The sequence below is a fragment of the Dipodomys spectabilis genome, unplaced genomic scaffold, assembly GCF_019054845.1.
Source record: "Dipodomys spectabilis isolate Male_0828 unplaced genomic scaffold, ASM1905484v1 ptg000118l, whole genome shotgun sequence".
Lineage (NCBI taxonomy): Eukaryota > Metazoa > Chordata > Mammalia > Rodentia > Heteromyidae > Dipodomys > Dipodomys spectabilis.
In genome coordinates, this window is record NW_024870795.1 from 3806149 (window position 1) to 3833708 (window position 27560).

At 49.6% G+C, this 27560-nt stretch overlaps 1 protein-coding gene across 3 annotated transcripts; it reads right to left on the reverse strand.

Annotated features, from left to right (window-relative positions):
- Nucleotides 1-836: 836 nt before the first annotated feature.
- On the reverse strand, nucleotides 837-25714 carry Cnr2 (cannabinoid receptor 2). 3 transcript variants are annotated; one of them, XM_042688620.1, is made up of 3 exons: nucleotides 25576-25714; nucleotides 2023-2039; nucleotides 837-1941 (listed from the first exon to the last, which is right to left on the reverse strand). In XM_042688620.1, exon 3 carries the CDS (start codon nucleotides 1917-1919, stop codon nucleotides 837-839), a length of 1083 nt encoding a protein of 360 aa, XP_042544554.1. In that variant the 5' UTR covers nucleotides 1920-1941; nucleotides 2023-2039; nucleotides 25576-25714. The 3 variants fall into 3 exon arrangements, with proteins under 3 accessions (XP_042544554.1, XP_042544555.1, XP_042544553.1); XM_042688621.1 differs by lacking the exon at nucleotides 2023-2039; XM_042688619.1 differs by having other exon boundaries at nucleotides 837-2039.
- Between the last annotated feature and the right edge of the window lie 1846 nt (nucleotides 25715-27560).

Consider the following 27560-nt stretch of genomic DNA (forward strand, 5'->3'; position numbering starts at 1 on the left):
TCCCCATGTAAAATCCGGGCACCCTGCTATCTTCAGAATCTCCAGCTGAACTCTAGCTCAGCCACTGGACTTTGTCCTGCCTGTGCCTGGACAGCCTATGGCTAAGAATCCTCCCCCCGCCCCCACCTTCCTGGTTATTTGCTTATCATCTGTGGCAGGTGTGGAGAAGGAAGGGGCTGAGCAGAAGTGGGGGGGGGGGGCAGGACTTGGAACATGCTGGGGGCTTAGGGAATCTTTGTGACTGTACACAGGACACCCTGGGATCAGCATAGTTTTCTGAACAGTCGTTGTCACAGTGAACCCAGCCTGCCCTGGTCCCCCAAGGACCTGGGGCCCCCGTAGCTGGGAGAGAGGACTATCAGAAGTGAGGGTCTGGGCCCCTGCCTTGAACACCCAGATGCCTCATCTGATGATTTGAGGTTTCTCTCCTCTGAAAGCTGTGAGTGTGTGTGTGTGCGCGCGCGTGTGTGTGTGTGAATCCCCTTGCTCCCCATCCCGTCACTGTGCTGGGGGGGCTCAGGTGGGTAAGGGTGACAGGAACAAGAGCGGGCGGGTCATGCCAGGCTTCAGCAGGAAGACAGCCTTGGAAGATGGGAACAAAGTTGCTGGCCTAGATGGCACTGGTCAGGATACCCCGAGCGCTCTGAACAGTCCTTCTTTTTAGGTCTCCTGAGTCCCAGGCCCCCCACTTAGCAAAAGACAAAATAAAAGGGGGTGCAAGGGATGGGTGGCACCCATGTCCAGTCCCCTGGATGATGAGGGCCAGGACCCCTTCCTCCACCCCCAGGATGAGAACTGATGTCTGTGGATTGGTGGGAGGAGGGACAGAGGCCTCCTCAGTCCGTCGGAGCAGCACAGGATTCTGGAGTGTGATCGGAGGTGAACTTCCCATCCGCCTCCGTCTCGGTGACTGAGGACCTGGCGGCTTCTTCTTTGCCTTGGAGGTCGCGGTCCCACAGGAACTTCCTCCAGCGGGCCAGGTGGTGGTGGGCGGAGGAGCGGATCTCCCTGCTGCGCAGGCCGTAGATGACGGGATTGACCATGGAGTTGACCAGGCACAGCATGCAGCAGAAGGCGAAGGCCTCTTTGACCTGGCGGCTCAGTGGCGTGGCCAGGCTGTACACCATGAGGCTCAAGGCAGGCAGCCAGCAGAGGAGCAGCACAGCCAGCACCAGCCCCAGGGTCCTCGCCAACCTCACATCCAGCCTCATCCGGACCATTCCTGCCACCTGGCTCTCTTGGTGCTCTGCCAACCTGACTGCGTGCTGGTGGGCCTTCCAAAGGACACGCCCATAGATGTAGATGATGCCGGCGAAGAGGAGGGCGATGAAGAGGAGCCAGCCCAGAAGGTAATCATTGGGGATCAGTGGGAAAAGCTCCGAGCAGGGCTTGGGGCAGCAAGTCCACCCCATGAGAGGCAGGTAGGAGATGAAAGCCGAGACGACCCACATGACACCTAAGGCCACCAGCGCCCTCCCCCGGGTGAGGAGAGTTTTGTAAGCGGGTGGGTAGAGCAGACAGAGGTAGCGGTCAGCTGCGGTCAGCAGCAGGCTGCCCACAGAGGCTGTGAAGGTCAAAGTCACACTGCCGATCTTGAGCAGGAACCCAGTCATGGTGTCCCTGCCATGGAAGACGTGGAAAATGACGAAGTTGTAGGCGAAGACCACGCTGGCCAGGAGGTCAGCCCCGGCCAAGCTGCCGATGAAGAGGTAGGAGGGCTTCCTGCAGAGCCGGCGTGAGGACGCGATGAGGTAGAGCACGGCCAGGTTCTCCAGGGCGCTCAGCAGGCCCAGCAGCAGGCACAGCACCCCGACCACGGCCGCCTGGGAAGGGCTGAGGATCATGTAATCCTGCATCGGGTTGAACTCCAAGCCCCCCTCGGAGCTGTTGACCGGCCTCAAACCCCAGCATGCCTCCATGGGCTGGGCCTGCAGGGCTTGGCTGCAGACAAGGACAAGAAGTTCTTTCAGTTGGAGCAGGAGTGGACAGACACCTGGCTATTGACACCAATCAAAGGTTTACCTGTGTGGATAAGTCACCTGTGGGGGGGAAAACACAATTTATTTTAGTTGATTCGTTTGTTTGTTTGTTTCTGTTGGTGGTAGAGCTTGAACGCTGGGCCTGCGCACTGTCCCTCAGCTCTTCAGCTCAGGGCTAGCGCTCTACTGCTTGAGCCACAGCACCACTTCTGGTTTTCTGGTGGTTTATTGGAGATCAGAGTCTCACGGACTTTCCTGCCCAGGCTGGCTTTGAACCGAGATCCTCAGATCTCAGCCTCCTGAGTAGCTAGGATTACAGGCATGAGCCACCGGCACCCTGCTAATTGATCTGTTTCTGTGCTGGGACTAGGGCTTGAACTCAGGTCCAAAGGGCACTGGCCCTTAGCTTGTTTCATGCAAAGCGGGCACTCTACTACATTTTGGCTTTTGAGTGGTTCATTGGAGATGAGAGTCTTGCAGGCTTCTTGTTTTCTGCTCTGGCTGGCTTTGAACAGTGACTCTCAGGTCTCAGACTCCTCAGTAGCTAGGATTATAGGCCTGAGCCACCAGTTGTTGCCGAAAAAAAAATCAATTTATATTGTATTGTCCTGGGGTTTTGCCTTTTCTCCAATCAGGGTGCCAGGGCTATGGGAATGCAACCAGATTTTTTTTTTTTTGGGGGGGGGGAAGGTTCTTGACAGGTAGCCTAGGTTGGCCTTGAATCGTGACCTTCCTGTCTGAGGAGGGCTGGTTTTGTAGGCATGCACTGTGATGCCTGGCTAACCTGTCAGCTTTCTGGCATTTTGCTTACCCAATGACTAATCTTTAAGTCTTCCTTTTGAAAGCTAGGGAAATGCCCAAGAAACAACAACAACAACAAAAGAGAAAAACAAAAAGAGAAAAGGGAATCTGGTTTATTTTATTGCTTTTTAAAGATCCAATAATGAGGATTAAATTTAGGGCAAGCAGTTGAGCCATGCCTTAGTCCTTTTTAGTTTGTTTTTCTTTTTCTTTTGTCTTTTTTCCCCATCCTAGGCACTGTTCCTGCGCTTCCTTTGCTCAAAGCTAGCACTCTACCACTTGAGCCACAGCACCACTTCTGGTTTTTTCTATTTATGTGGTACTGAGGAATCAAACCTAGGGCTTCATGCATGAGAGGCAAGCACTCTACCACTAAGCCACCTTCCCAGCCCATTTGTTTTTCAAGTAGAGTTTCCTGCTTTTGTGGAAGCAGGCCTTGGACATGGCTCCTCTTATTACTACTAGGAAGAGATTACAAGTGTGTGCCACTATGCCAGGCCCCGGGTGATGAAGTTTTATAACTATCTGGGGGTGAAGGATCACACTTTTTCTTTACATAAAGTGGGAGAAGATGAAGTCTCGAAGATAAAATATTCCAGATAAGATAGAGACGTCTATTCTTGGCCTCATCTCGTGTCTGGCTTGCTGCAATTGCTTGTTCAGGGGTTCCTGGCTTTTCACTAGACCTGTTGCTACCCTATTTTAACATAGCAGCTAGGGTGAACTGTTCACAACATGTCACCCCTCTGTTTCAAATGATGGTAGCTTCTCATTCACAGAAAGAAAAAAAAAAAAGCCCTCACAGTGATCTAAAAGGCCTACGAGTTGTATCTATAATTGCCTTTCTGAACTCCCATCTACCACAGTTCATTTAGTCTCTAAGCTTCAGGCAGTTTGTTTTGTTTTGTTTTTTGTTTTGTCAGTCATGGGGCCTGAACTCTGGGTCTGGGCGCTGTTCCTCAGCTCTTCAGCTCAAGGCTATTGCTCTACCACTTGAGCCACAGCACCACTTCCTCAGGCAGTTTGTTTTTGTTGGTCATGGGGCTTGAACTCTGGGCCTGGATGCTGTCCCTGAGCTTTTCAGCTCAAGGCAAGCATTCTACCACTTGAGCCACAGCACCACTTTTGGTTTTCTGGGGGCTAATTGGAGATAAGAATCTCATGGACTTTCCTGCCAGGGCTGGTTTTGAACCACGATTCTGAGATCTCAGCCTCCTGGGTAGGTAGGATTCCAGGTGTGAGCCACCGGCGCCCGGCTTTGCAGTCTTTCTGCATTACCTCAGGGCCTTTGCACTGGCCATTCCCTCTGCCTGGAACACCCTTTCTCTCGCTTTCCCATCTTGGCTCAGATTTTACCCTGACTACCCTGCAACTTACCTCAGCCTCCAGTTTTCTCAGCTTCATTCACACCAACTTACTCCTCATTTTTTCCTATCATCTATCTTATCCTATACCTTATCCTATATATACCTTATCCTATAACACTTACCTAGTTTATTGTCTTGTACATTGCATTTTCCATTAGAATAGAAGCACCACAGATCATGATTTGAAGCCAACTTGGGCAGAAAAGTCTGTGAGCCTTCATCTTCAATTAACCAGAAAGGTGCTAGACTGGAAGTGTGGCCCAAGTTGTAGAGCACCACGTGTGAGCAAGAAAGTAGAATAAGAGCTCAAGTCCCTGGGCTCAAGTGCCCAGGGACTCAATATAAGCTTCATGCAGTCAGGGACTTGGATGGATTTGTTCACTGAGACATCATAAGGGCTTAGAATAGGTTCTGGCGAGCTGGGTGCTGGTGGCTCATGCCTGTAATCCTAGCTACCTAGGAGGCTGAGATCTGAGGATTGTAGTTCAAAGCCCAGGCAGGAAAGTCTGTGAGACTCTTATGTCCAATTAACCCCCAGAAAACTGGAAGTGGCACTGTGGCTCAAGTGATAGAGCGCTAGCCTTCAGCTGAAGAGCTCAGGGACAGCGCCCAGACCCAGAGTTCAAGCCCCACAACTGACAAAAAAAAAAAAAAGAATACTTTCTGGTACATATTAAATACTCAGTAAATACTTGTGTAGTCAAGTCTAATTAGAATTGCATAGTGAGCAATTCTAGCATTCTCTTGTTGGAACTTGATAAACATAGTAGATAACACTTTTTCCACAAATGATTTTTTTAAAAGTAGAGTCTCTCTTTGTAGCCCAGGCTGGCCTTGGGATTCTCTTGCCTCTTCCTGAGTACTGGGATTGCAGGTGTGTCACCATGCCTGGCATCAGATAGCATATTAATTAATAAGGATGGACTATGTCTGGGTGTACAATGGATGGGCTTGCTTATAGTCATGTTTAGTGCCCGGCACCAGAAAACTGGGGAACACACATTTGAAGCCAATGCAGACACTCACCAAAATAGACTGAATCCTAGATGAGATGTAAATTGATGGCGCTGGGACTTGAACTCACGGCTTCATGCTCTTGCAAGGCCACAGTTCTACATCTAGCTTTTGGATGGTTTATTGGACAAACAAATCTCACAGAGTTTCCTGCCTGGTCTGGCTACAGATATGAGCCAATAGTGCTAGGCAAGAACTTTAAAAATATATGACTAGTAAATTTCATAGGGATGAAACCTTAAAAACATACCATAAATGAAGTTATAAAATATGTGCAGCTGAATGATACGAAATTGCAACGCATTGTAATTTGTGAGTTGAGCCTGGTGCTGGTGGTTTACACCTGTAATCCTACTCAGGAGACTGAGATCTAAGGATTGAGGTTTGAAGCCAGCCTGGACAGAAAAGTCCCTGTGAGACTCTTTTGTGTGTGTGTGCATGCCAGTCATGGGGCCTGAACTCTGGGCCTGGGTGCTGTCCTCAGCTCTTCAGCTCAAGGCTAGCGCTCTACCACTTGAGCCACAGTGCCAGCCTTTTCTGCTTATGTGGTGCTGAGGAGTCGAACCCAGGGCCTCATGCATGCAAAGCAAACACTCTACCACTGAGCCACCTTCCCAGCCCGAGATTCTTTTTTTTTTAATTAATTTTTATTTATTTTATTTTTGTTAATGTGGTAGCAAGGAATGGAAAACAGGGCCTCATGCATGCTCTGCAAGCACTCTACCACTAAGTCACATTCCTAGCCCCCATGAGACTCTTATCTCCAATTAACCACTCAAAAACCAGAAGTTCTGCCTTCTGCCTTTGCCACACCATCTTTTCTCCTGCAGTACCAAAGTCTGAAATCAGGGCCTCATACTTGTTTGTCTGGTTCTCTACAACTTGAGCCATGCCTACAGCCCAGCTTTTTGCTAGTTATTTTAGAGATGGAATCTCCAGGACTTTTCTGCCCAGGCTGGCCTCAAACTGCAATCCTCCATATCTTGAAGAGTCTGGATTACAAGTATGAGTCACTGATGCTTGGCTCGCCTCCTTTTTGACCTTCCTTTGGACTCTTCTGCCCAGCGAAGCCTCTCACAGGCCCCAAGTTACCAGCAACAACCCCCGCCATGCCAGTCCTCCCCTCCCGCCATCAGCAGCCACCATGACCTCTACTGTGTACAAAGTAAAATCCTACAAAACGCTGTTCTGGCATGATCTCATTCTATTTGCACAGCTCTTTGACAGAAGACTTATGGTTGAGGCTGGGGAGTTCATACAGTGTAACCCACAGGCTCTGAGGAGCAGAAAGGAAACCTCTGTTCATGCCCGATTTCATCATGGAGCAGGCAAAGCAGCGGCGAGCTCACTGGTCAGGAGCGCTACCACGGAAGCAGAAAAGGGACAGTTCTCTGAGCTGGGTTCCACTCCTCCACTCCCCCCCCCCCCCAAGTTGTGAGTAGGGACTGAAGAAGACAAGCCCAGCCCTAACCTTAGTGGTCACCCGTGAGTGACAGCCAGTGTGTTTCTCTGTTCCCACTCCTGGGAGCTTCTTCCCCTGAGCCCCTTCTGCTCCCAACAGGGGTCCCTGGGAAGACTGATATTCCCTGAAGTGGGAGTGGCTTGCCCTGTGCAGAGTCAGAATAGAGGATGGTGTCTTGGGTGACAGTACTGGCATCGGTGCCCCACACAGGCCTGGTCGGGCCTACAACACGCAGTTACTACGCAAAGTGGGGAAGGACAGGAAACGCAGCTGTGGGAATGGGGCATCCCACAGCATTGGGGTGCAGGGGGTGACGAGAAGCTGGCTCTGTGTTGGTCCACAGAGAACAGTGGCCGTAGGAATTGGAGCATTAGGCTTTTAGAAGAGCCAGAGGGAGGCCTGGGCTTGACACCCAGCATGTGCATGCGCATGGATACACACACACACACACACACACACACACACACTCAGTTTTTGTGGCTTAGTTTTTGGTCTGCTGCCACCTCTGCCACTCTGGTCATGTGACTTTGGGCAAGTCCCTCTGACTTTCTCTTCTGTAAAGCGACAGTAGCTGCACCTGCCTCTTCTCTTTCGGGAGGCCAAATGGGCGGAGGAATTCAGCAGAGCTTTGGCTATGGCTCCCCACTCCCTTTTCTGTGTGTACTGCTACTGGGGCTTGAACTCAGGGCCTTGCACTCTTGTTTGGCTTTGTCACTTGAGGCTGGTAGTTTCTCCCTTGGGCCACAGCTCCACTTCTGGCTTTTTGCTGGTTAATTGGGGAGAGTAGGATTTGTCTGCCCAGGCCTGGCTTTGAACTGAGATCCTCAGATTTCAATGTCTTGAGTAGCCAGGATTACAGGCGTGAGCCACCAGCGGTGAGGCCCTTTTCAAAGTGTTCATGAGGCCTGATACCTGCGCATCTCCCCAGGGGAAAGCACATGAGTGCCACTCCCAACGCAAAGAGCCACTGATGCACTGGAAAGCACTTTGTGGTCTGATGCCCCAAACATTAGGTTCGAAGAGCAGCAACCAGGCCGATGCCTCCCTGGCTCACCTCCCTCAGCAGCACCCAGGCTGGGCTGGTGTGTCAGGGCTGCAGCCTGGGCCTGATTGTGGCTGAGCAGCTGAGAAGAGACCTGAGATCAGAACACTAGCAGGAAAAATCTTGTCTGGGGTTTGACAACTCAAAGTGAAAACCCAAAGTGAAGTGAAAGGCCACTCAGCCGGAGCTGTCCCCTGCACCTTGGTGAAAAGCCATCCTGGAGCTGGAGGGGAAGAGGAGGAGGAAGAGGGTGACCCTTCGCCCGCAGTGGCCCTTTGCTGCACCCTCAGTGGAAAGCTGAGATTTGATGTTTTGTCCCTTACCAAGAGTGGCAAGGCCAGAGATCCAGTCCCTGAGTGACTTTGGGACAGTCCCTTTTCCCTCAGGACCTCTCTTTTTTTCATCTTCAAAGCAAATGGGTTAATGGGACAATTCTTAAGGATTGAACGCCCAGCAACCCTTACCCTTTACTCTCATCCAAATAAAAGCCACCTCCTCCAGGAAGGCTTCTCTGCTCTCCTATCAGCTGGGTGAAACTGTAGAGTCTTACTGAGTGATCACTCTCCACCTTGTATTATCTGTGTCCATTCAGCACCTTGCCTCCAGACTGTAAGTGTCTAAGCTCTGACTGGACGTGAAATGCCCTGGCACAGTGCTGGGCCCTCAGCGGATTCTTGGTGGTGGCCTTTGGATGGGGCCAGCTGAGCCAACAGCCCTATGGTGGTAAGAGCGCTCTGCAGATGGGTGTGCTGGCGAAGCGGGATGGTGCTGAGGGAGGAACTGAGGAGCTGTGGTCTGTCCTGTCTGACTCAGGGGAAGTTTGTTGATGATGCAGAGCAAAGGCAGCCGCCCTCCAGGGGAGAGGCGGAGGGGCCTTTCCAGGGATTTGGTTCCCTAATATCAGATCCCTTAGTACGTCCTCCTGGGGTCCCCAGCGTTGGAGCTGGCAGGAAGCCCACAAAGCTCTTAAGTGCTTCCTAATTGCTTTACTGAATGAGCTAATAGACAAATGCCTACTAGGAAAACAACAACAACAACAAACAGGCCTCTTGATTTTGTTTGTTCAGACAAGGGTTCTCAGTGTAGCTCAGGCTGCCCTTGAACTCCCAGGTATTCAGAAGGACTGGGGTATTTCTTTTCTCCTGGGCTGATAATGAGCTCGAAGTGAAATATCCTGGGCTGGAGCCCTGGCTATTCAGGACTGGTTCCTGATTCCCTTATTGCTCCTTTTGTAGGTTCTGATGCTTTGCTTTGCTTTTAATTCTGTAATTCTTCTCTCTCCCTCCCTATCCCCAAGATTGAATCTAAGGCCTTGAATATGCTAGGCAAATACTCTACTTGAGAAGTGTCTCCAGTCCTACCCTTTTGTTCTTTGTTTTTGAAATACAGGCTTGCTAACTTTTGTCCAGGGTTGGCCTCTCACTGGAGATCCTCCTGCCTCTGTCTGTCAAATAGCTCAGGTTACAGGCATGTACTACCACGCTTGGCTGCTATGCTAATTTGTGTGTGTGTGCTGGTCCTGTGGCTTGAACTCAGGGCCTGGGCTTTTCTGCTCAAGGCAAGAGGTCAGCACTTGAGCACTGCTCCACTTCGGGCTTTTTAGTGGTTAATTGGAGATAAAAGTCTTATGGATTTTGCTGCCAGGGCTGGCTTCAAATGTCCATCCTTAGATCTCAATCTCCTTAATAACTAGGGTTATAGGAATGAGCCATGGGCTCCAGGCTTGTACTAATTCTTAGTGTGGCAATCTACTGTACACTTAGGAGGTAACTCCCTTCCTAAATGTCTCTTGATTATGAAAGATGATCAGTCCACAGGAGTCTCCCATGGGGAGAAAGATTCCACCTCAGACCTGGTCTACACCTACTCATCATACTAGCCAGGCTTTAGTGATGCCAAACACTTGTCTTTTGGAATTCCCTCTTTCCCTGGGTCTTCTTCTGCCTCTGCCTTTATCACCTTCATCCCTCTTCCCAGATTGAGTTGAGCAAAATGATGTCCAAGGTCTCTTTCACTGTAGCAAAGGTGTGGGGCCAACATTTTGGAATGAAACTTCACCTGGGTCCAGGTTCAGCTCTGTCATGAACAGGCTGTGTGGCCTGGAGCAAGTAACTCAAACTCTTTGAGCTTCTGTGTCTTCATCTGTGATTTAGAAAACTAATCACCTGTGTTCTGGATGTGCAGATTTTATACACAAACACACACACACACACACACACACACACACACATACACACACACACACACACACACACACTGAGCAGAGAAGAATCTAGTAAATTTATCTCCTGGCCTGGAGAGATGAAAGAATGGAGCCCCTACCATGAGATATTAGACCAATAAGAGGTCTAGTCTTCATTAAGGATTTCCACAAACACCAGGATATGGTTATTACCTGAAATAGCTGTAGTAGCCAAGCTTACTCACTGTTAGCGGACAAGAGTTCTGCACACAGTCTCAAGCATCAACATGAACTATTTCAAAATGAGGACTCACCACTTCTAATCTAGCAACACACAGCCATTACCCAGTCTTCAGTTATCTAGAAGATATTAACTAAAAGGACACAGGAGATTGAAATTTCCACCAAATATTCAAGTCAGAGGTAAAAATCTCAAGTTCCCCTCCCATCTCCCAAAGTCACCAAACTTATGAATCAAATAAGGATCATGTCTCCCTCAAAAGCCAACTACCTGATAAAGGACTTGAGTGATGGTGCAGAGGAAGAAAGCACAAACAGCAGACTCGACCAACTTAAAACAAGAATGGTTAATTAATGAGGGATTTTTTTTCCAGTCCTGTGGCTTGTACTCAGGGTCTGGGCACTGTCCCTGAGCTTCTTTTGCTCAAGTCTAGCACTCTACCACTTGAGCCACAACAACAGTATAGGCTTTTTCTGTGTATGTGGTACTGAGGAATTGAACCCAGGGCTTCACGCATGCTAGGCAAGCACTCTACCACTAAGCCATGTTCCCAACCCAAGGAGGGACATTTAAACAGCTTAAAAAATTCAAAGAGGATTCAAATAAACAAGAAAATATAAGCAAATAATTACAGAACAAGAGTGGAATGAAATAATGCAATAAAGGCTACGAAGAAGAGATGGATAAAGATATAGAAATTGTGAAAAAAAATTGAAGCCCTGGTAATGAAATGCTCAATTGTCTAAATGAAAAACTTTATTGAGCTGGGTGCTGGTGGCTCATGCCTGTAATATTAGCTACCCAGGATGCTTGGATCTGAAGATTATGGTTCAAAGTCAGCTAAGGCAGGAAAGTCTGTGAGACTCTTTTCTCCAATGAACTACTCAGAAAAAGTCAGTATTGGTGCTGTGGCTCAAGGGGTAGAGCTCTAGTCTTGAGAAAAAGGATCTCAGGGACATAGCCCAGACCCTGAGTTTAAGCCCCAGGACCAGAAACAAAACAAAACACAGCAAAAAACCTTAACTGAAAGTCTTTCTAACAGAAAGAATTAAAAACAGGGTATCAGGGGTTTTGGATAAAGCAGAAGAATTAAAGTAAATAGTCAGACATTGTAAAAACACTTAGAAAACCAAGACTTAGGGGATTTACAAGTGCACTTGGACTCAAAAGATCAAGCCAAAAATCATGGGCATAGATAAAGTAAAAGAAATAAAAACCAAAGCCATTGAGAACCAGTTTAATAAAATAATAGCAAAAATCTTCTCCAATCTCCAAGTACTCAAGAGAGTACTATCTGTGTGAGTAAAGTTTACAGATTGGCACACATAGTCAGGATCAGAGAAAAAAATACTCCTAGACACAGAGCAATAAAAGCACCAAATATACAGAACAAAGAAAGAATATTAAAAGCTGTAAAAGGGAGGATACAAGTTATAATGGCAAGCCATTAGAAACACAACAGATTTCTTGGCAGAGATACTAAATGCAAGGAAGGAACAGAAAGATTTACTAAATGCAAGGAAGGAACAGAAAGATTTAATTTAAGCCAAAGAAATAACAATTGCCAATCTGGACTATTATTTCCTGGACTATTTTTCTTTATAATTGAGAGAGAAAAGCGGGCGCTGGTGGCTCATGCCTGTAATCCTAGCTACTCAGGAGGCTGAGATCTGAGGACCTTGGTTCAAAGCCAGCCGGGACAGGAAAGTACATGAGACTTTTTTTTTTTTTTGCAGGGGGGGGGGAGGGGGGTCCCGTCGTAGGGCTTGAACTCGGCCTGGGCGATGTCCTTCAGCTCTTCAGCTCAAGGCTGGTGCTCTACCACTTGAGCCCCAGCACCACTTCTGGCTTTTTTCTTTTTTCTTATGTGGTGCTGAGGAATCGAACCCAGGGCCTCAGGCATGCAAGGCAAGCACTCTACCACTGAGCCACCTTCCTAGCCCCACATGAGACTCTTATCTCCAACAAGCCATCAGAAAACCAGAAATGGTGCTGTGGCTCAAGTGGTAGAGCACTAGCCTTGAGCTGAAAAGCTGAGGGACAGCTCCCAGGCCCAGAATTCAAGCCCTCAACTGACAAAAAATAATAAATGATTGAGGGAGAAATATAAAGCTTTCAGGCTACACAAAAAGAAATTCATGACTACAAAACCAGTATTGCAAAAGATATTTAAAGGAATTCTAAAGCCAGGCACTGGTGATTCATGCCTGTAATCCTAGCTACTCAAGAAGCTGAGATCTGAGGACCTCGGTTCAAAGCCAGCCAGGGCAGGAAAGTCTATGAGACTCTGATCTCCAATAAACCACTAGAAAACTGGAAGTGGTGCTGTGGCTCAAGTGAAAGAATGCTAGCCTTGAGCTGAAGAGCTAAGGGACAGTGCCCAGGCCTTGAGTTCAAGCCCCATGACTGACCAAAGGGGGAAAAAAAAGAGGAAATTCTATCCACAGAAGAAATTTAAAAATAGAACACAACAGGAAAATACAGAAAGGAATAAACCCCCAGCAAGTGAGTATATTAGCCAAGCAGGAATAGACAGGAAGGAAGTATCATAAAACCAACAAAATGACAGAAAATACAACATAGCTTTCAATAGTAATGTTGAGTGTTATTGGTCTCAATTCTTCAATTAAAAGACACAGAATTGTGGGGCTGGGAAGGTGGCTCAGTGGTAGAGCGCTTGCCTTGCATGCATGAGGCCCTGGGTTCGATTCCTCAGCACCACATAAACAGAAAAAGCCAGAAGTGGCACTGTGGGTCGAGTGGTAGAGCCTAGCTTTGAGCTTTGAGCTGAAGGACAGTGCGCAGGCCCAGAGTTCAGGCCCCACGACAAGCAAAAAAAAAAAAAAAGACACAGAATTGTAACTTGGATTGAAAGGCAAGACCCAATTCTCTTGTTTCCTACTAGGAACATATCTCAGGTACCTGTTTCTACAAAGGGTCTTTTAACTTTTTCCTCCTGAGTCTGTTTCATATAGTCTCCTTGCATTCTTAGAGAATCCAAGACGGATACATTTCTTTATGATAAGGCATAGAAACTACTCTCCAAATAGCAGCAATATGAACTTTGGAAACCCTTGTAAAACCAGACCTGAGATAAGGGCTGCTCAGCCCATGCCCTGACTGAGATCACCTGCTCGGTCAGCTGCACAGTTCAACTTCCCTCCCCTTTGTCTCCTCTAGCTGTAAAACCTCGAAGTTCCTGTAAACCCCATGAAGATGAACTTAGGGTCATGGAACTTAGGCTCTGTGTTTCCCAACATGGCCACATTGAACAATTCTTCTTTCTCTGAATGTTACCTCTACTCCTGTGGCATTGGATCGGTGTCTGAGCCAGACACCAGTTGGGGCTGTTGGGGCTCTCAGAGACAGGACTTTTGCCCTAAAACTCCAGTATTAACTCTGCAGAACATGTGATACAGCTTATATCTATCACGATCAGTATTTACTGTGCTGGAAAATAAAGCAGGGAACTAAATATATGTAAACATATATATGTTAGTAGAAATACAATTACTTGTTAGTAGAAATAACCTTTTTTTAAATTTGAACTTAGGGCTATGTTCTTGTTGTCAAGGGTTCTACCACTTGAGCCATGCCTTCGGTCCTTTTTGCTTTTGTGTTTTGAATAGTCTCCCTTTCTCACCTATTTTTTTTTTTTGGTCTTGGCTGTGATCCCTCAGTTCTCCGTGACCCAAGTAGCTAGGGTCACAGACATGAGCTACAGTGCTAGCAAAATAATGTCTTATAGATTATTCAGCCTGTGTTGGACATCTTTCTGCCTCAGCCTTCTGAATGCCGGGTTTATAGGCATGCATCACTACACTTGGCGAAAACAGTCCCAAGGCTTGAACTCTGGGATTAGGTACTGTCCCTGAGCCTCTTTGTGCTCAAGGCCAGCACTTTACCACTTGAGCCGCAGCACCACTTCTGGTTTTTTCTGAGTAGTTTATTGGAGATAAGAGTCTCATGGACTTTCCTGCTTTGGCTGGCTTTGAACCACAATCCTCACTCAGATCTGTCTCCTGTGAAGCTAGGATTACAGGCATGAGCCACTGGTGCCTGGCTCAAAACTTTTTTTTTTTTTTGGTCAGTTATGGGGCCTGAACTCAGCTCTTTAGTTCAAGGCTAGTGCTCTACCACTTGAGCCACAGAGCCACTTCTGGCTTTTTCTGCTTATGTGGTGCTGAGGAATCAAACCCAGGGTCTCATGTATGCAAGACAAGCGCTCTACCACTAATGCACCTTCCCAACCCCTCAAAACTTATTTTTAATAAAAATATACTTTTTTTTCCCCTTGCCAGTCTTGGAGCATAAACTTGCGGCTTGGGCGCTGTCCTGGAGCCTCTTTGTGCTCAAGGCTAACACTCTACCACTTGAGACACGGCACCACTTCCTGCTTTTTCTAAGTAGTTTATTGGAGATAAGAGTCTCACAAGCCAGGTGCCAGTGACTCACACCTGTAATCCTAGCTACTCAGAGGCTGAGATCTGAGGATTGTAGCTCAAAGCCAGCTCTTCCCAGAAGTCCCTCTTACCTCTAATTAACCACCAGAAAACGGGAAGTGGTGTTGTGGCTCAAGTGGTAAAGCACTTGCCTTAAATTCAAGAGCTCAGGGACAACACCCAGGCCCAGAGTTCAAGCCCCATGAAAAAAAAAAAAAAAATTCTCGCAGACTTTTCTTCCTGGGCTGGCTTTCTGAGAGGTAGGATTGCAGGCATGAGCCACAAGCACCTAGCTTTTAAAAATATACAGTTTTTAAATGGCAAATATATTGCCTGGCATAGGCAAAGGCAGTTGGACTTTCTTTCTTTTTCTCTCTTTGTGCCAGTATTGAGTATTGAACTGAAGGCCTGGGCTCTGTCCTCTGTCTCTTAGCTTTTTTGTTCAAAACTGGCACTCTACCACTTGAGCTACAGCTCCACTTCTGGCTTTTTGCTGGTTGATTAGAGATAAGAGTCTTGTAGACCTTTTTGCTGTAGGCTGGTTTTGAATTGCAATTCCCAGAACTCAGTTTCCTGAATAGCAAGGATTACTGGCATGAGCCACCAGCACCTGGCTGCAGTTGGATTTTCATATCTACTTGTGCATTTATAGAAGGCACTTCAAAGCTGCTTTTGTTGGGCCTGCGAATGAACTAAGAGCAGGAGCAAAGCTTGGCATCTCTGCTGCTTATTTTTTGGTCATGGGGACTGAACTCTGGGCCTCAGCTCTTCAGCTCAAGTCTAGCGCCCTACTACTTGAGCCACAGCACCACTTCTGGCTTTTTTCTGCTTATATGGTGCTGAGGAATCGAACCCAGGGACTCATGCATGCGAGGCAAGCACTCTACCACTGAACCAACTTCCAAGCCCCTCTGCCTCTATTTTCTACATGTATCTGCTCTAAGCCAGTCTCCCTGCAACGTGCAATCACCTTAGAACCCGGGAAGGGCAGGACTTACCACTGATCAATGACGTCTTTATGGAGACCAAAACTACCCGGGAGGAACAACAATGCTTCCTCAGGACAGACCACCGCCCTGCCTGTCCATCCTGATCAGTGATGACCGCAATAATGACTTCTCCAGAACCCCTCCCAACATAAGCACTGAAATAATGACCAGCCAGGCCATACTTTGACCAGAACTGTTTAGCAATTCCACATACCTTTCTTCCCCTGCCCCCAGGTCCCTGTCCATGAGCTTTCAAAGCTTACATCTGTCCCCTGAAGATGGCTGAAGATGTACTGAGTGCTGCCTTCCCACGGCTGCCATGTAATGTCTCCTTTCTCTCTGCCCTTCATCGTGTCTCTTTATGTAGTATGTAGGGGTGAGTGGCCAGACCTGACCTGTGGAGCTCCCAGGGTTTGGGACTGGATCCAAAATGATTATTTCATGTACAGCCTGTTGTACTATGTTGTTATGGTCAAAGTCTCTGAAGAGAGGGCTGGGAAGGTGGTTCAGTGGTAGAGTGCTTGCCTCGTACGCTTGAGGCCCTGGGTTTGATTCCTCATCACCACATAAGCAGAAAAAAACCGGAAGTGGCGCTGTGGCTCAAGTGGTAAGCCGCTAGCCTTGAGCTGAAGAGCTGAGGGACAGCACCCAGGCCCAGAGTTCAGCCCCCACAACCAAAAAAAGTCTCTGAAGAGAATGAATTTGCCACCCTAACTCTGAGAACTCCATTTGTGGTAGGCATTACAAGCTTTGTTCATTCTCTTTCTGTTACTGTCTCGCCAATGTATATGCTATATATTATTAAAAATCTTATTTTAAAGCTAGGTGCCAGTGGCTCACGCCTATAATTCTAGCTACTCAGGAGGCTGCGATCTGAGGATCACAGTTTGAAGCCAGCCTGGGCGGAAAAGTCTCTGGGAAATTCTCATCCTGAATTAACCAATTAACAACAGGAAGTGGAGCTATGGCTCAAAATGATAGAGGGCTAGTCTTGAGCAAAAGAGCTCAGGGACAGTGCCTAGGCCTTCAAGCCCCACAAACACAACACCAACACCAACAATCTTATTTTAATTAATACCTGATAATTGTTCTCTATTGGCTACAGTTGTGGATTTCACAATGTGTTGTTGGGCCTGTATGTGTATTGAGTCATATAAAAGGGGCTGGGAGCAGTAGCTCAGCACATGCTTGTGATACTCAAGGTCTGGGTTTGATCCCTTGTCGCTGAATAAAGCAAAGCAAAACAAAACCAAAAACAAAATCTACAACAATTCCTCAGAGTAGATTTTAAATATTCTCACCCCCAAGAAAGAAGTTTTTTGTTTTTTGGGTTTTTTTTTGCCAGTCCTGGGGCTTGAACTCAGGTCCTGTGTACTGTTCCTGAGCTTCTGTTTAAGGCTAGCACTCTATCTACCACTTGAGCCACAGCACCACTTCTGGCTTTTTCTGTGTATGTGGTACTGAGGAATGGAACCCAGTGCATGCTAGGCAAACACTCTACCACTAAGCCACCTTCCCAGCCCTGAAAGAAGTATCTTCTTCATCTTCCAAACTGTTAGCTGATGGAATGAACTGTCGTGCAGATGTGAAACCTGGAATCTGCTTACAGAGATTCACCTGCGAGCACATGGCTCACCAGGAGCAGAATCAGAACTCTGTGCTGCTCTTCCTATCTTAAAGGCAGGAGGCTGAAGTGGAGAGGCTCAGGGGTTTTCCTAATCTTCTCCCTTTCTCTTCTTTCCTCTTGGGACCCTGATGGTGCCCTCTGTCCATCAGCAGCTGCCAGGTTTTCACAGTGGGCCCCAGGGCCGCTGACTCCTCCCATCAGTTTCCCAGTGGCTGCTGGGTAGGTGATATGGAGCAAGTAGGTTGATGTTCTCCTGGATATGTGTGAAAATCTTGGGGGTTATCTCTAAGATGACCACAGGGGACACACAGTACCTACTTTGTGCCAGTGACCAGCAAGGCCAGGTTGCACTCAGCAACTCCCAATAGCCCTTTCAGAGGATCAGGGACAGGCAGCGGAGCTTTACCTGCCCCAGACAAATGCTGGAGTTAGAAGAGGGTGGGGCTGGCAGGGGATGGAGCTGGGGGGAGGGGAGGAGGACTGATGTAATTCCCCCAGACTTCACAGGGATCAGGACAGCAGCGCTGTGGTCTTAGCTCTGTTGTACAAGGAGAGGCCCTCTGAAGAGGTGACGTGACTTGCCCAAGATCACAGCAAAGGGCAGAACTCAGGTCTGTAAGGGCCCCATGGTTCTCTCACTGGATTGCTCCACTGGCTCTAGCCACTTTCCCCGGGGAAAACATCTGGTCTCTCCACAGAGCCTTTTGCATATTAAAAAGTAACATCAGAAGATGAGATCTGAGGATCGTGGTATATGAATCTAGCCACGGCAAGAAAGTCCATGAGACTCTATCTTACAGCCCAAATTTGGAAGTTGGGCTGTGGTTCAAGTGGTAGAGTGCCATCCTTGATTGAAAAAGCAAAGGGAGGGCTGGGAAGGTGGCTCAGTGGTAGATCACTTGCCTTGCATGCTCGAGGCCCTGGGTTCGATTCTTCAGCACCACATAAGAAAAAAGCCAGAAATGGCGCTGTGGCTCAAGTGGTAGAGCTCTAGCCTTGAGCTGAAGAGCTGAGGGACAGCGCCCAGGCCCAGAGTTCAGCCCCACGACCGGACCCCCCCCCCCAAAAAAAGAAAAAGCAAAGGGATAGAGCCGGGGCTCTGAGTTCAAGCTCTAGTACTTGTGTGCCCCCTCCCCCCAACTCCCATATAACATCAGGTTTCCCGTTTCCTGCTTCACCCCATGTCCAGGGTCCAGGTGTTAAGGAAACGTGTGTCAGGTGTTGCCTCCAGGGAAGGCATGCTCTATGACCCAGCATCTAGTTGTTGTTGTTTTTTTCCTCAGTCATAGGGCCTGGGCGCTGTCTCTGAGCTCTTTTGATCAAGGACAGCGCTTTACTACTTTGAGCCACAGCACCTCTTCTGGTTTTCTGGTGGTTCATTGGAGATGAGAATCTCATGGACTTTTCTGCCCAGGCTGGCTTTGGACCTCAATCCTCAGCTCTTAGCCTCCTGAGCAGCTAGGATGACGGTGTGAGCCACTGCTGCCTGGCTCGTCCATCACTTTTTGTTGCTAGGGATTGAACCCAGGGCCTTACACATGCCAACAGAGCCAACCCCTGCAGCCCAGCCTTCCTCTTTCTAATGGGAACTGGAATGCCTGTGTCTCCTTTTCTGAGAAATCCTGCTCTGAAATGTGAAACTTAGCGGTACCAAGTGACGGGCACCGACTTGGGTCTCCCTCAGCCTGGGAAGGGTGAAATGGAAAGCAGGCATTGGGGAGGACAGGGGTCACCAAGAAGACCAGGCCTGGTGGGGCCCTTCAGTGGGAAAGGAAACTTTCCTATCAACCAGGGGACGCGGGCGCCTGAGGATGCTGAGGTGTTTTCGCAAAGGCATCTCAACACAACAGGACTGTGACTGGGTTAACCACAGGTCGTCTTTCCTCATTACCTGTGGTTTCTCTCCAGGCCACCTCTGCCTCTTCCTGGTTTGACCAGATCCTACAGGGTAGGGTTCTGGTTTGTTTCACAGAGTGTTAGCAGTGAGATGTGTGTGAGCCCGGCACTGATGGCTCACACCTGTAATCCTAGCTACTCAGGAGGCTGAGATCTGAGGATCACAGTTCAAAGCCAGCCCAGACAGAAAAGTCCTTGAGACTCTCATCTCCAGTTAACCACCAGAAAACCAGAAATGGAGCTGTTGCTCAAGTGATAAGCATGAAAGCTCAAAAACAGTACTCAGACCCTGCATTCAGGTCCCAGGACTGGCACAAAATTAAAGGGTTAGGGGGACTTGTGGGAAGTAATATGCAGAGCTATGGAGACTCAGCCTCACTTATGATAATAGCTAGGAAACTGGATGAGTGTTTCCTGTGTACTATGAGGCAGACTATCCAGGCACTTCCCATAGTAACTCATATTGGACAAAAGCCCCATCCTAAACCTAGCAGGGCAAACAGGCACCAGTTGAGAGGCTGATCCACTGGGCTTGGGGACCTAGACACAGCAAAAAAGGCTGATAGATAAGCCGGAAGTGGTGCTGTGGCTCAAGTGGTAGAGCACTAGCCTTGAGCTGAAGAGCTGAGGGACAGCGCCCAGGCCCAGAGTTCAGGCCCCATGACCAGACTCAAAAAAACAAACAAACAAACAAAAAAAGGCTGATAGATAAATGAAACCTTGATCATAGAGAGATGGCCAGACACCTGGGAGTTGCTCCTCTGCCCTTTCCAAATCGAATTCATTGGGTTGGTTTGCACTGGGTCTTTGGGCTCATGAAGAAGAGCATGATCTGATCTCTAGCGCAGGGTTTGGGCTGAGTCCTCTCTGTACCATGAACTTGCACCATGACCATGTTAGGGACCCAGCTTGACCCTACAGTGGCCTTGGCTGTAATGTCACTCTGCATTTACAGGTGGCCTTGGCACACATTGCAGAACCAATAGGGTGCAGAAGTCATTAAAGTGGACAAATGTTATATGCTGGCTACTCACACCACCCAGGTGTTTTTGAGACAGAGTCTTGCTATGTAGTCCAAGCTTAATCTCAAACTCATGGTCTTTCTAGATCAGAGCCTCCTGATTACTGGCTGGCTATGCATCACCATGGCCTGGCATATTCCAACTCGCTATGGCCCAGCTTAGTCTAGCTTAGCTTGTAAACTCTTTCTTCTGTCTTTCCAGTCTCCAAGTCATGCTTCTGTATGCAATCCCTAGTAAACTGCTTCTTTCTTCAGGATCACAGTCACTTCTGCCTCTGTGTGTGTGTGTGTGTGTGTGTGTGTGTGTGTGTGTGTGTGTATGTGTGTGTGTGTGGGCGCACACGCACACGCGCACATCAGTTTTAACTCAGGGCTCTCCTTTAGTTTTTCTACTTAATGCTGATGCTCTACCTCTTGAGCCACCCCTTTACTTCTGACTTTTTGCTGGTTAGTTGGAGATAAGAGTTCTCATGAACTTTTCTGCTTGGTTGGCTTCAAGCTGGAGGCCTCATATTTCAGCCTCCTGAGTAGCTAGGATTATAGGTGTGAGCCACCAGAACCTTGTTACTCTTCCTTCCTTCCTTCCTTCCTTCCTTCCTTCCTTCCTTCCTTCCTTCCTTCCTTCCTTCCTTCCTTCCTTTCTCTCTCTCTCTTTCTTTCTTTCCTTCCTCTCTCCCTCCCTCCCTCCTTTCTTTCTCTCTTTCTTTCTTTCCTCCCTCCCTCCCTCCCTCCCTCCCCCCCTCCCTCCCTCCCTCCCCCCCTCCCTCCTTCCTTCCTTCCTTTCTGTCTTTCTTCCTTTCATCCTTCCTTTCTTTCCTCTCTGTCTTTCTTTGCTATTTTGAGACAGGGTCTTATCACTTAGATTATCTGGGAACACATTATGAAATTTGTTAGGAAAATGGAGGAGAATGGAAAAGGAATAGGCCGGATGCAATCAACAGGTGAGGATTGTTTAGCTAGGAACAGTGAGGGGGGTTTGGAGGTTGTGCCCCCGAGTTGGGACGGGAGCTGGGTTTTTATAGGAGGTCTGAGCAAGGAGGCAGAGGTTAATGAGAAGCCCCTTGGTCAAGGAAGGTGGGGCCTTTCAGTTGGGCCACAATGGGATGTTTGCAGCTGGGCTTAGGTGGATTGCCCTGCCTGCACTTCAAATAAGTTCACACAGACCTGGGACTTTGCCTGGCGTCTGTATGGCCCAGGACAATAGGGTGGGGGTCAATCCTTCATAGTCCATCTTTAGATACATAAAATGATAGGGCCAAGAGGGGAGAGGCAAGTCCTTCAAAATTGAGTTCACAATTTCCAACATCTTCTGCTGCTATTGTGTGTACACCATGCCTGGGAGACTCTGTGTGTGTGTGTGTGTGTGTGTGTGTGTGTGTGTGTGTGTGTGTGTGTTCTGAGACAGGATCTGGCTATGTTGCCCAGACTGGCCTCTAACTGAAGTCCTCCAGATTCAGCTTCCCACCTGCTGGGATTAGAGATGTGCACTGCCCACTCTCAACATAGCAGCTAAGATGGGGGGGGGGTCTTACTTTCTCACTTTTTTCTCTGGACTGGCCTTAAACCTGGATCTTCTTGATCTCTGTCTGTCCTTAGCTGATACTACAGGTGTGTGCCACCCACTCTGGCCACTCATTGAATTTTGAGGTCGCCATGGGAATGTAGTTCTCAATGTGGTTCTCAAAGAGGAACTGTGGGGCGGCCACAACCCCTAGGGAGACGTGGGAGTCACCAAGAGGAGTCACCAAGAGGAGGCAGCAGGAGTTTCCATGGGTGGGGCTGTTCCTGGCTCATGGCACATTTTAAGATCTGAGGAGCAAGTTGGGGAGGAAAAGAGAACACCAAATCTCACGGGCACACACACACACACACACACACACACACACACACACACACACACCCTCCACTATCACCTGGGCGCAACATCTCCCTAGCACCCCCATCTTGTGGAACGGCTCAGCCTCCCCTCCCTGGGCCACACCACGGCTGCTGGGCTCCCCTCTCCCATCCGCACTGTCTGTCCACCTCTCTGTCTTTGTCTCCCTTGGCTTTGGGAAGGTGGTTTCTCTCTCCAGACCACACCTTCCTCGTTTGGGACTGAGATGGAAAGAAATCCCTTGATGGGAGCAGGGCAAGGCTGCACTAATGGCTTTGGCAAGTGTGGAGGGGCAGGGCTGGCCCAGAAAACTGCAAACACTTGGAGCCCCCGGGGTGGTGGGCTGGAGTCCCAGGGCCTTGCATGCAACAAACACAAAGTGACCATTGGGTTGTCCAGTTTTGGGGTAAGGCTAGAGGCTAGACGGCCGCCCACACGGAGTAGCCTCTCTGTCCCTCAGCAAAGGGTGTCAGGCTGTCTGTGATGTGGTATTTGAGACACACACCACAGTGACACAGTAAAGATGACAGCAGTGACAATTCCTCTAGTCCTATGTGGCTCGCTCTACATCTGCTCGCATGACACAGCAGGGTCTACATCCGGACTGGATTCCAGCCTGGCCTCGGCCATCCTCCAAAGGCTGGGTGACCCTGGACCAGGTCTAAGGCCTTGAGACAAGGCTGCTGTGCAAGTGGAACGGAGCGGGGACCCCCTGGGGCACCACCCACGGCCAGTGCTCCAGAAGGAGAAGTAATGGAAGGAGAAGCAGCACCCCTTGAGGCGGGTGGGCTGGGAGACTGGGAGAGTTCAAGACGATCAAGATCGGAAAGTGGTGTGATGGCCCCAAGTCACTAACTGGGTGGCCAACAGGTGATTCAGTGTGGATAGCGCTCAGTGCCGGGACACAGTCATACCCTACTCCAGCAGGCTCTGCTCTTCCTTTTCGAGTGTCATTGTGCAAGCCCCTGCTGTGTTTTCCTTATCGGTGAGACAGGGCCTCCTGTTTCCTCTCGCGGTGCCCTTGTGCATCTCCTGCCTCAGGGACTTTTCAGAGGAGTGGAGTAAAAGCAGAAGCTGCCAGAAACAACTCCTTCCCACCCTTGGTGAGAATCAGCACTCCAGGAGAGATTAAGGTGGCATCCAGATGGGCAGGAGCCAAGAGTCTCCACCAAGGAGAGAGAAGTCCTCTCTGGCCCTAGGTGGGGAAGGGACCTGGAGTGCTGGGGCCTGGGCTCTGCTCTCAGGGGAAGCTAGCTGCTGGGAATGAGGCTCAGTGGCAGCGCGCTTGCCTAGCATGCACGAAGCCTTGGGTTCAATTCCTCAGTACCACATACAGAGAAAAAGCCAGAGGTGGCACCATGGTTCAAGTGGTAGCGCTCTAGCCTTGAGCATAGAGAGGCTCAGGGACGAAGCTCAGGCCCAGAGTTCAAGGCCCAACACTGGCCCCTTCCCCCTCCCCCCCAAAAAAAGGTTGGATACAAAGCACAGTGGTTTTCTGGTATGTGTGTGTGTGTGTGTGTGTGTGTGTGTGTGTGTGTGTGTGTGTGTGTGTGTTAGTCCTGGGGCTTGAACCCAAGGTCTGGGCATTGTCTCTGAGCTACTTTGCTCCAGGCTGGTGCTCTACCATTTGAGTTACAGCTCCGCTTCTGGCTTTTTGATGGTTAAGTGGAATAATAGTCTCATGGACTTTCCTGCAGGCTGCCTTGATCCTCAGATCTCAGCCTCCTGAGTAACTGGGATTATAGGCATATGCCACCAGCACCCAGCTAAATCACAGTGTTTTAAGTCTTTAAGAATCTGGAGGGGCTGGGAAGGTGGCTCAGTGGTAGAGCGCTTGCCTTGTATGCATGAGGCCCTGGGTTCGATTCCTCAGCACCACATAAGCAAAAAGAAAAAAGCCAGAAGTGGCGCTGTGGCTCAAGTGGTAGAGCACTATCCTTGAGCTGAAGAGCTGAGGGACAGCACTCAGGCCCAGAGTTCAGGCCTCAGGACCGGACCCAAAAAAAGAATCTGGAATTCCAGGTGTGCCAGAGAAGTGATAGGCTGGTTTATGATGACCTTTTGTTGGAGTAGGATGAGGGCGCCTTCCTCCATCTTAGGCTCTGAGATGTCCTGAGGGTCAAAGGCTGAGAAGCAGTGGCAGGGAGAAAGACTCAGGACAACTGAGACTCGGGTTTGCTACTGGCCCAGGTGCATAAGGGCTCAGCACTGTGCTGAGCGACTCCATGAAAGTGAAGGAGGACTGAGCAAGGCTGCCATTTGCACAACTTAGCTAGCCAAAGAGTGAAGGCTGGGCCCGAGGAAGGACCGGGAGCTTTGTCTCTCCAGCTGCAAAGTGGGCATGGTGCTGGGCCTGGCCTGTCCCTTGGCCTCCCCCAGCTCTGGCCTGCCCCTCCTCTGCCCCGGTCCCACCCTTCACACCTTCAGAGAAAGACCAGCAGCACTTCCTCTTCTCTTCACCTCTCATCCACAGCAAGGGTGGATGGGGTAAAGGTCAAGGCCTCACACTGAGTCCAGCTCAGGTACCCGGCCTCTGCTTCAGCATCTCCTCCCTGAGCCCCAACCCAAGGTGGACAGTGATGCTCACTGTACAGCCTGTATTGCTTTGTTTTGCCTTTTTGTTGTTGTCATCGTTGGCTATGAGGCTTGAACTCTGGGCCTGAGTGCTGTCCCTCAGCTCTTCAGCTCAAGGCTAGCGCTCTGCCACTTGAGCCACAGCGCCCCTTCCAGTTTTCTGAGTGGTTTATTGGCGATAAGAGTCTCATGGACTTTCCTGCCAGGGCTGGCTTTGAACTGCCATCCTCAGATCTCAGCCTCCCTAGTAGCTAGGCTTACAGGTGTGAGCCACTGGCGCCCAGCTAGCTTGCTCAAAAGAGGAAAATTGGCCGGGAGACCAGAGGAGTGATTTGTCTGAGCTGTAGAGTTGCCACTGGTGGCTGAGTAAGGCCACATGTGGCCTAGACCCCAAGCTCTGGGCATAGGCAGCACCCCAGCCTCCTCCCCAGGGCAACCTCCAGGGAGGCACAGGTGGAGCCCTGGTGTCTGGGTCCTGGGGAAGCTTGTATCCCTGTGCCTCACTTTTCCCATCTATATAATGGGGGCAGTGGACACTCACCAGGCAATCCTCAAGACTAGCCTTGCCTAGTCTTTCTGGGTCCCTTCCTGGGCCCCCACCTGCACCTCCAAAGGCAAAGCAGCCTGGGGGACGGGCCATGAAGTCAGCCTACCAGTACCCAAGCCTACGTCCTGAGTGATGCCCGCGGGACTTCAGGGAGGTCACAGTACCCCTTCCCGTTCTGTTAGCTGGCATTAGTAATCACACTCACTCACGCGTGTGAGGATTAAGGACGTAAACCTGGGCAGGCCGTGGAGCGGCACCTGGCTCACGGCACAGCCATGTGTGTCCTTGTGGCTCCTACGGCTGCGATGAATCAAAGGCTGCCTCACTCCTCCGTCCCGTCCCAGAAAACCCCGCCGTCCTCAGCACCTGTGATTTGTGCCTCAAAACCTCAGCTGTCCCAATGGGAGAGCCAGGCTCAGCCGGCTTCTCTCAGCCCAGCAGGGAAGGGAAAGGCAAAAGGATCGGCTTTCTGCAATGAGGAAGAAGCCTGGAACAACAATGTAAAAGCCACTCACAGTTGTCGGTGGACGTCTGGGCCCAGGAGGCTGTCTGCAGGGTCTGGTCCCGGCTGCTCGGTGTCCACCCAGTGGTCTGGGCTGGCTTCTAGAAGCTCACAGCTGCCGGCTGAGCTGTGCCCGCCCAGCTGCAGTTCTGTACTCTGAGGCGTGAGTGCGGAGGTCTGGCCTTCCGTCCCGTTACCACTTCCCCTCTGGGTCCCTGTGCTGCAATGTGCTTGAGTTGTAGTTGAGTGAGGCTTTCCTTACCAGGAACTCTGGTCAGGGTGGGCCATGGCCCTAGGCCCCAGAGCCCCAGGACTTGGATTCCAATCTAGACTAGATGCTATCATGGTGGAAAATTTTCATTCAATCTCCCGAACCTAAAGCTTACTTCTCTTCACCTGCAAAATGGGGCCGAAGCTCCAGCCTTCCATATGTCACTGGAACATTCCTTCCACTCCCTGCTAGGCTACAGTGTTCGAGTACACGTGCCCGCTGGTGCCAGGCAGATAGCATCGGCGAGTGACGGGCACTGGGGTCGGGTCACAGGGAGTGGAACGTACAATGTGGGGTTGGGATTGGGGGTCATGGGGTGAAGTAATGGGGTCAGGCACCTGCCAGATCTGGCTAAGCTTTCCCGCTTGGGAATGCAGGCCTGGTTGGAAGATGGGCTATACATCTCCACAGGAGATACAGAATCCTAGGTGGGTGCCAGTGGCTCACACCTGTAATCCTAGCTACTCAGGAGGCTGAGATCTGAGGATCATGGTTCAAAACCAGCCCTGGCAGGAAAGTCCGTGAGACTCTTATCTCCATTAAATTACCAGAAAACCGGAAGTGGCACTGTGGTTCAAGTGGTAGAGCACTAGCCTTAGCTGAAGAGCTCAGGGACAGCGCCCAGGCCCAGAATTCAAGGCCCATGACTGACAAGATGGGGGGGGGGGAGAGAGAAATAGGGAGAGAGGGAGACAGGGAGGAAATCCTGACCTTTACATGACAGTGTTCAGTGTTTGAATGTAGGGCACAAAGCCAAACACTTTTGGAATGCTGTGTGAGAACTGGGTATGCAGGTTTCTACCTGTAATCTTAGCTCCCAGGAGGCTGAGGAGTTTGAGGCCAGTATGGGTTGCTTTTCAATACCCTGTTTCAACAAGCAAGCAACAACAATATGCAATGGGAGAAAATGTTGAAAGAAGTGGCATTCTTCAAGACATATTGCATTCGTTAACTAACAACTCCTTTGTACCACCTCTTAAAGATAACAATACAGAAGAATAAAAAGAAAAGAAAGTTAACCAGCTGTTCTGTATTTTACCTGGCAACCCTATTCGGAGGGACTAGCAAGGTATGTCTAGAGACATTTTTGGTCACCACAATCCAGCAGAGGATTCTACTGACCTCTAGGGGTAGAGGTTGGTAATGCTGCCAAACACCCTACAATACAGAAGGACCCCCTGGCAAGGAGGAACCACCCAGCTCAGGCTCCAGAAACCAGGGTGGCGTATACCCAGTTAAAGTTAGTAGTGAGACTTTTTAGAGGGTGGGGTGATGGCCTCAGCTTTTGCATAGTGAGGAACCCAGAGTGCCAGGGAGCATGGCAGTAGGGGTGCCCTCCTCCCTCCCCTCCCCAGCCACCGAAGCCACATTCGCTTTGCAAGTGGAGATGCCAATGCTGAGGTGCAGGAGCCTGGCAGGTGCTTCTGCAGAGCCATCTTGAGGAAGATGAGTGACTGGCTCTCCACTGCAGCCCAGTGTGTGGTGGTAGCAGAACACTGAAGTATCACAACTTCTTGGGGCTGGTGGGACTCGAACCCACGATCGGCAAAAGGAGTCCCCAACACTCAGCCAATAAGACTAGGAATCTTTATTAGCTGCGGCGACTGATCTCCACTATTGGGACAGTGAAGAACAGCAGCCAAGCTCTCTTGTTGCAGGGTTTTATTATTTTTATTTTTGTCAGTCCTGGCCCTTGAACTCTGGGCCTGGGCGCTGTCCCTCAGATC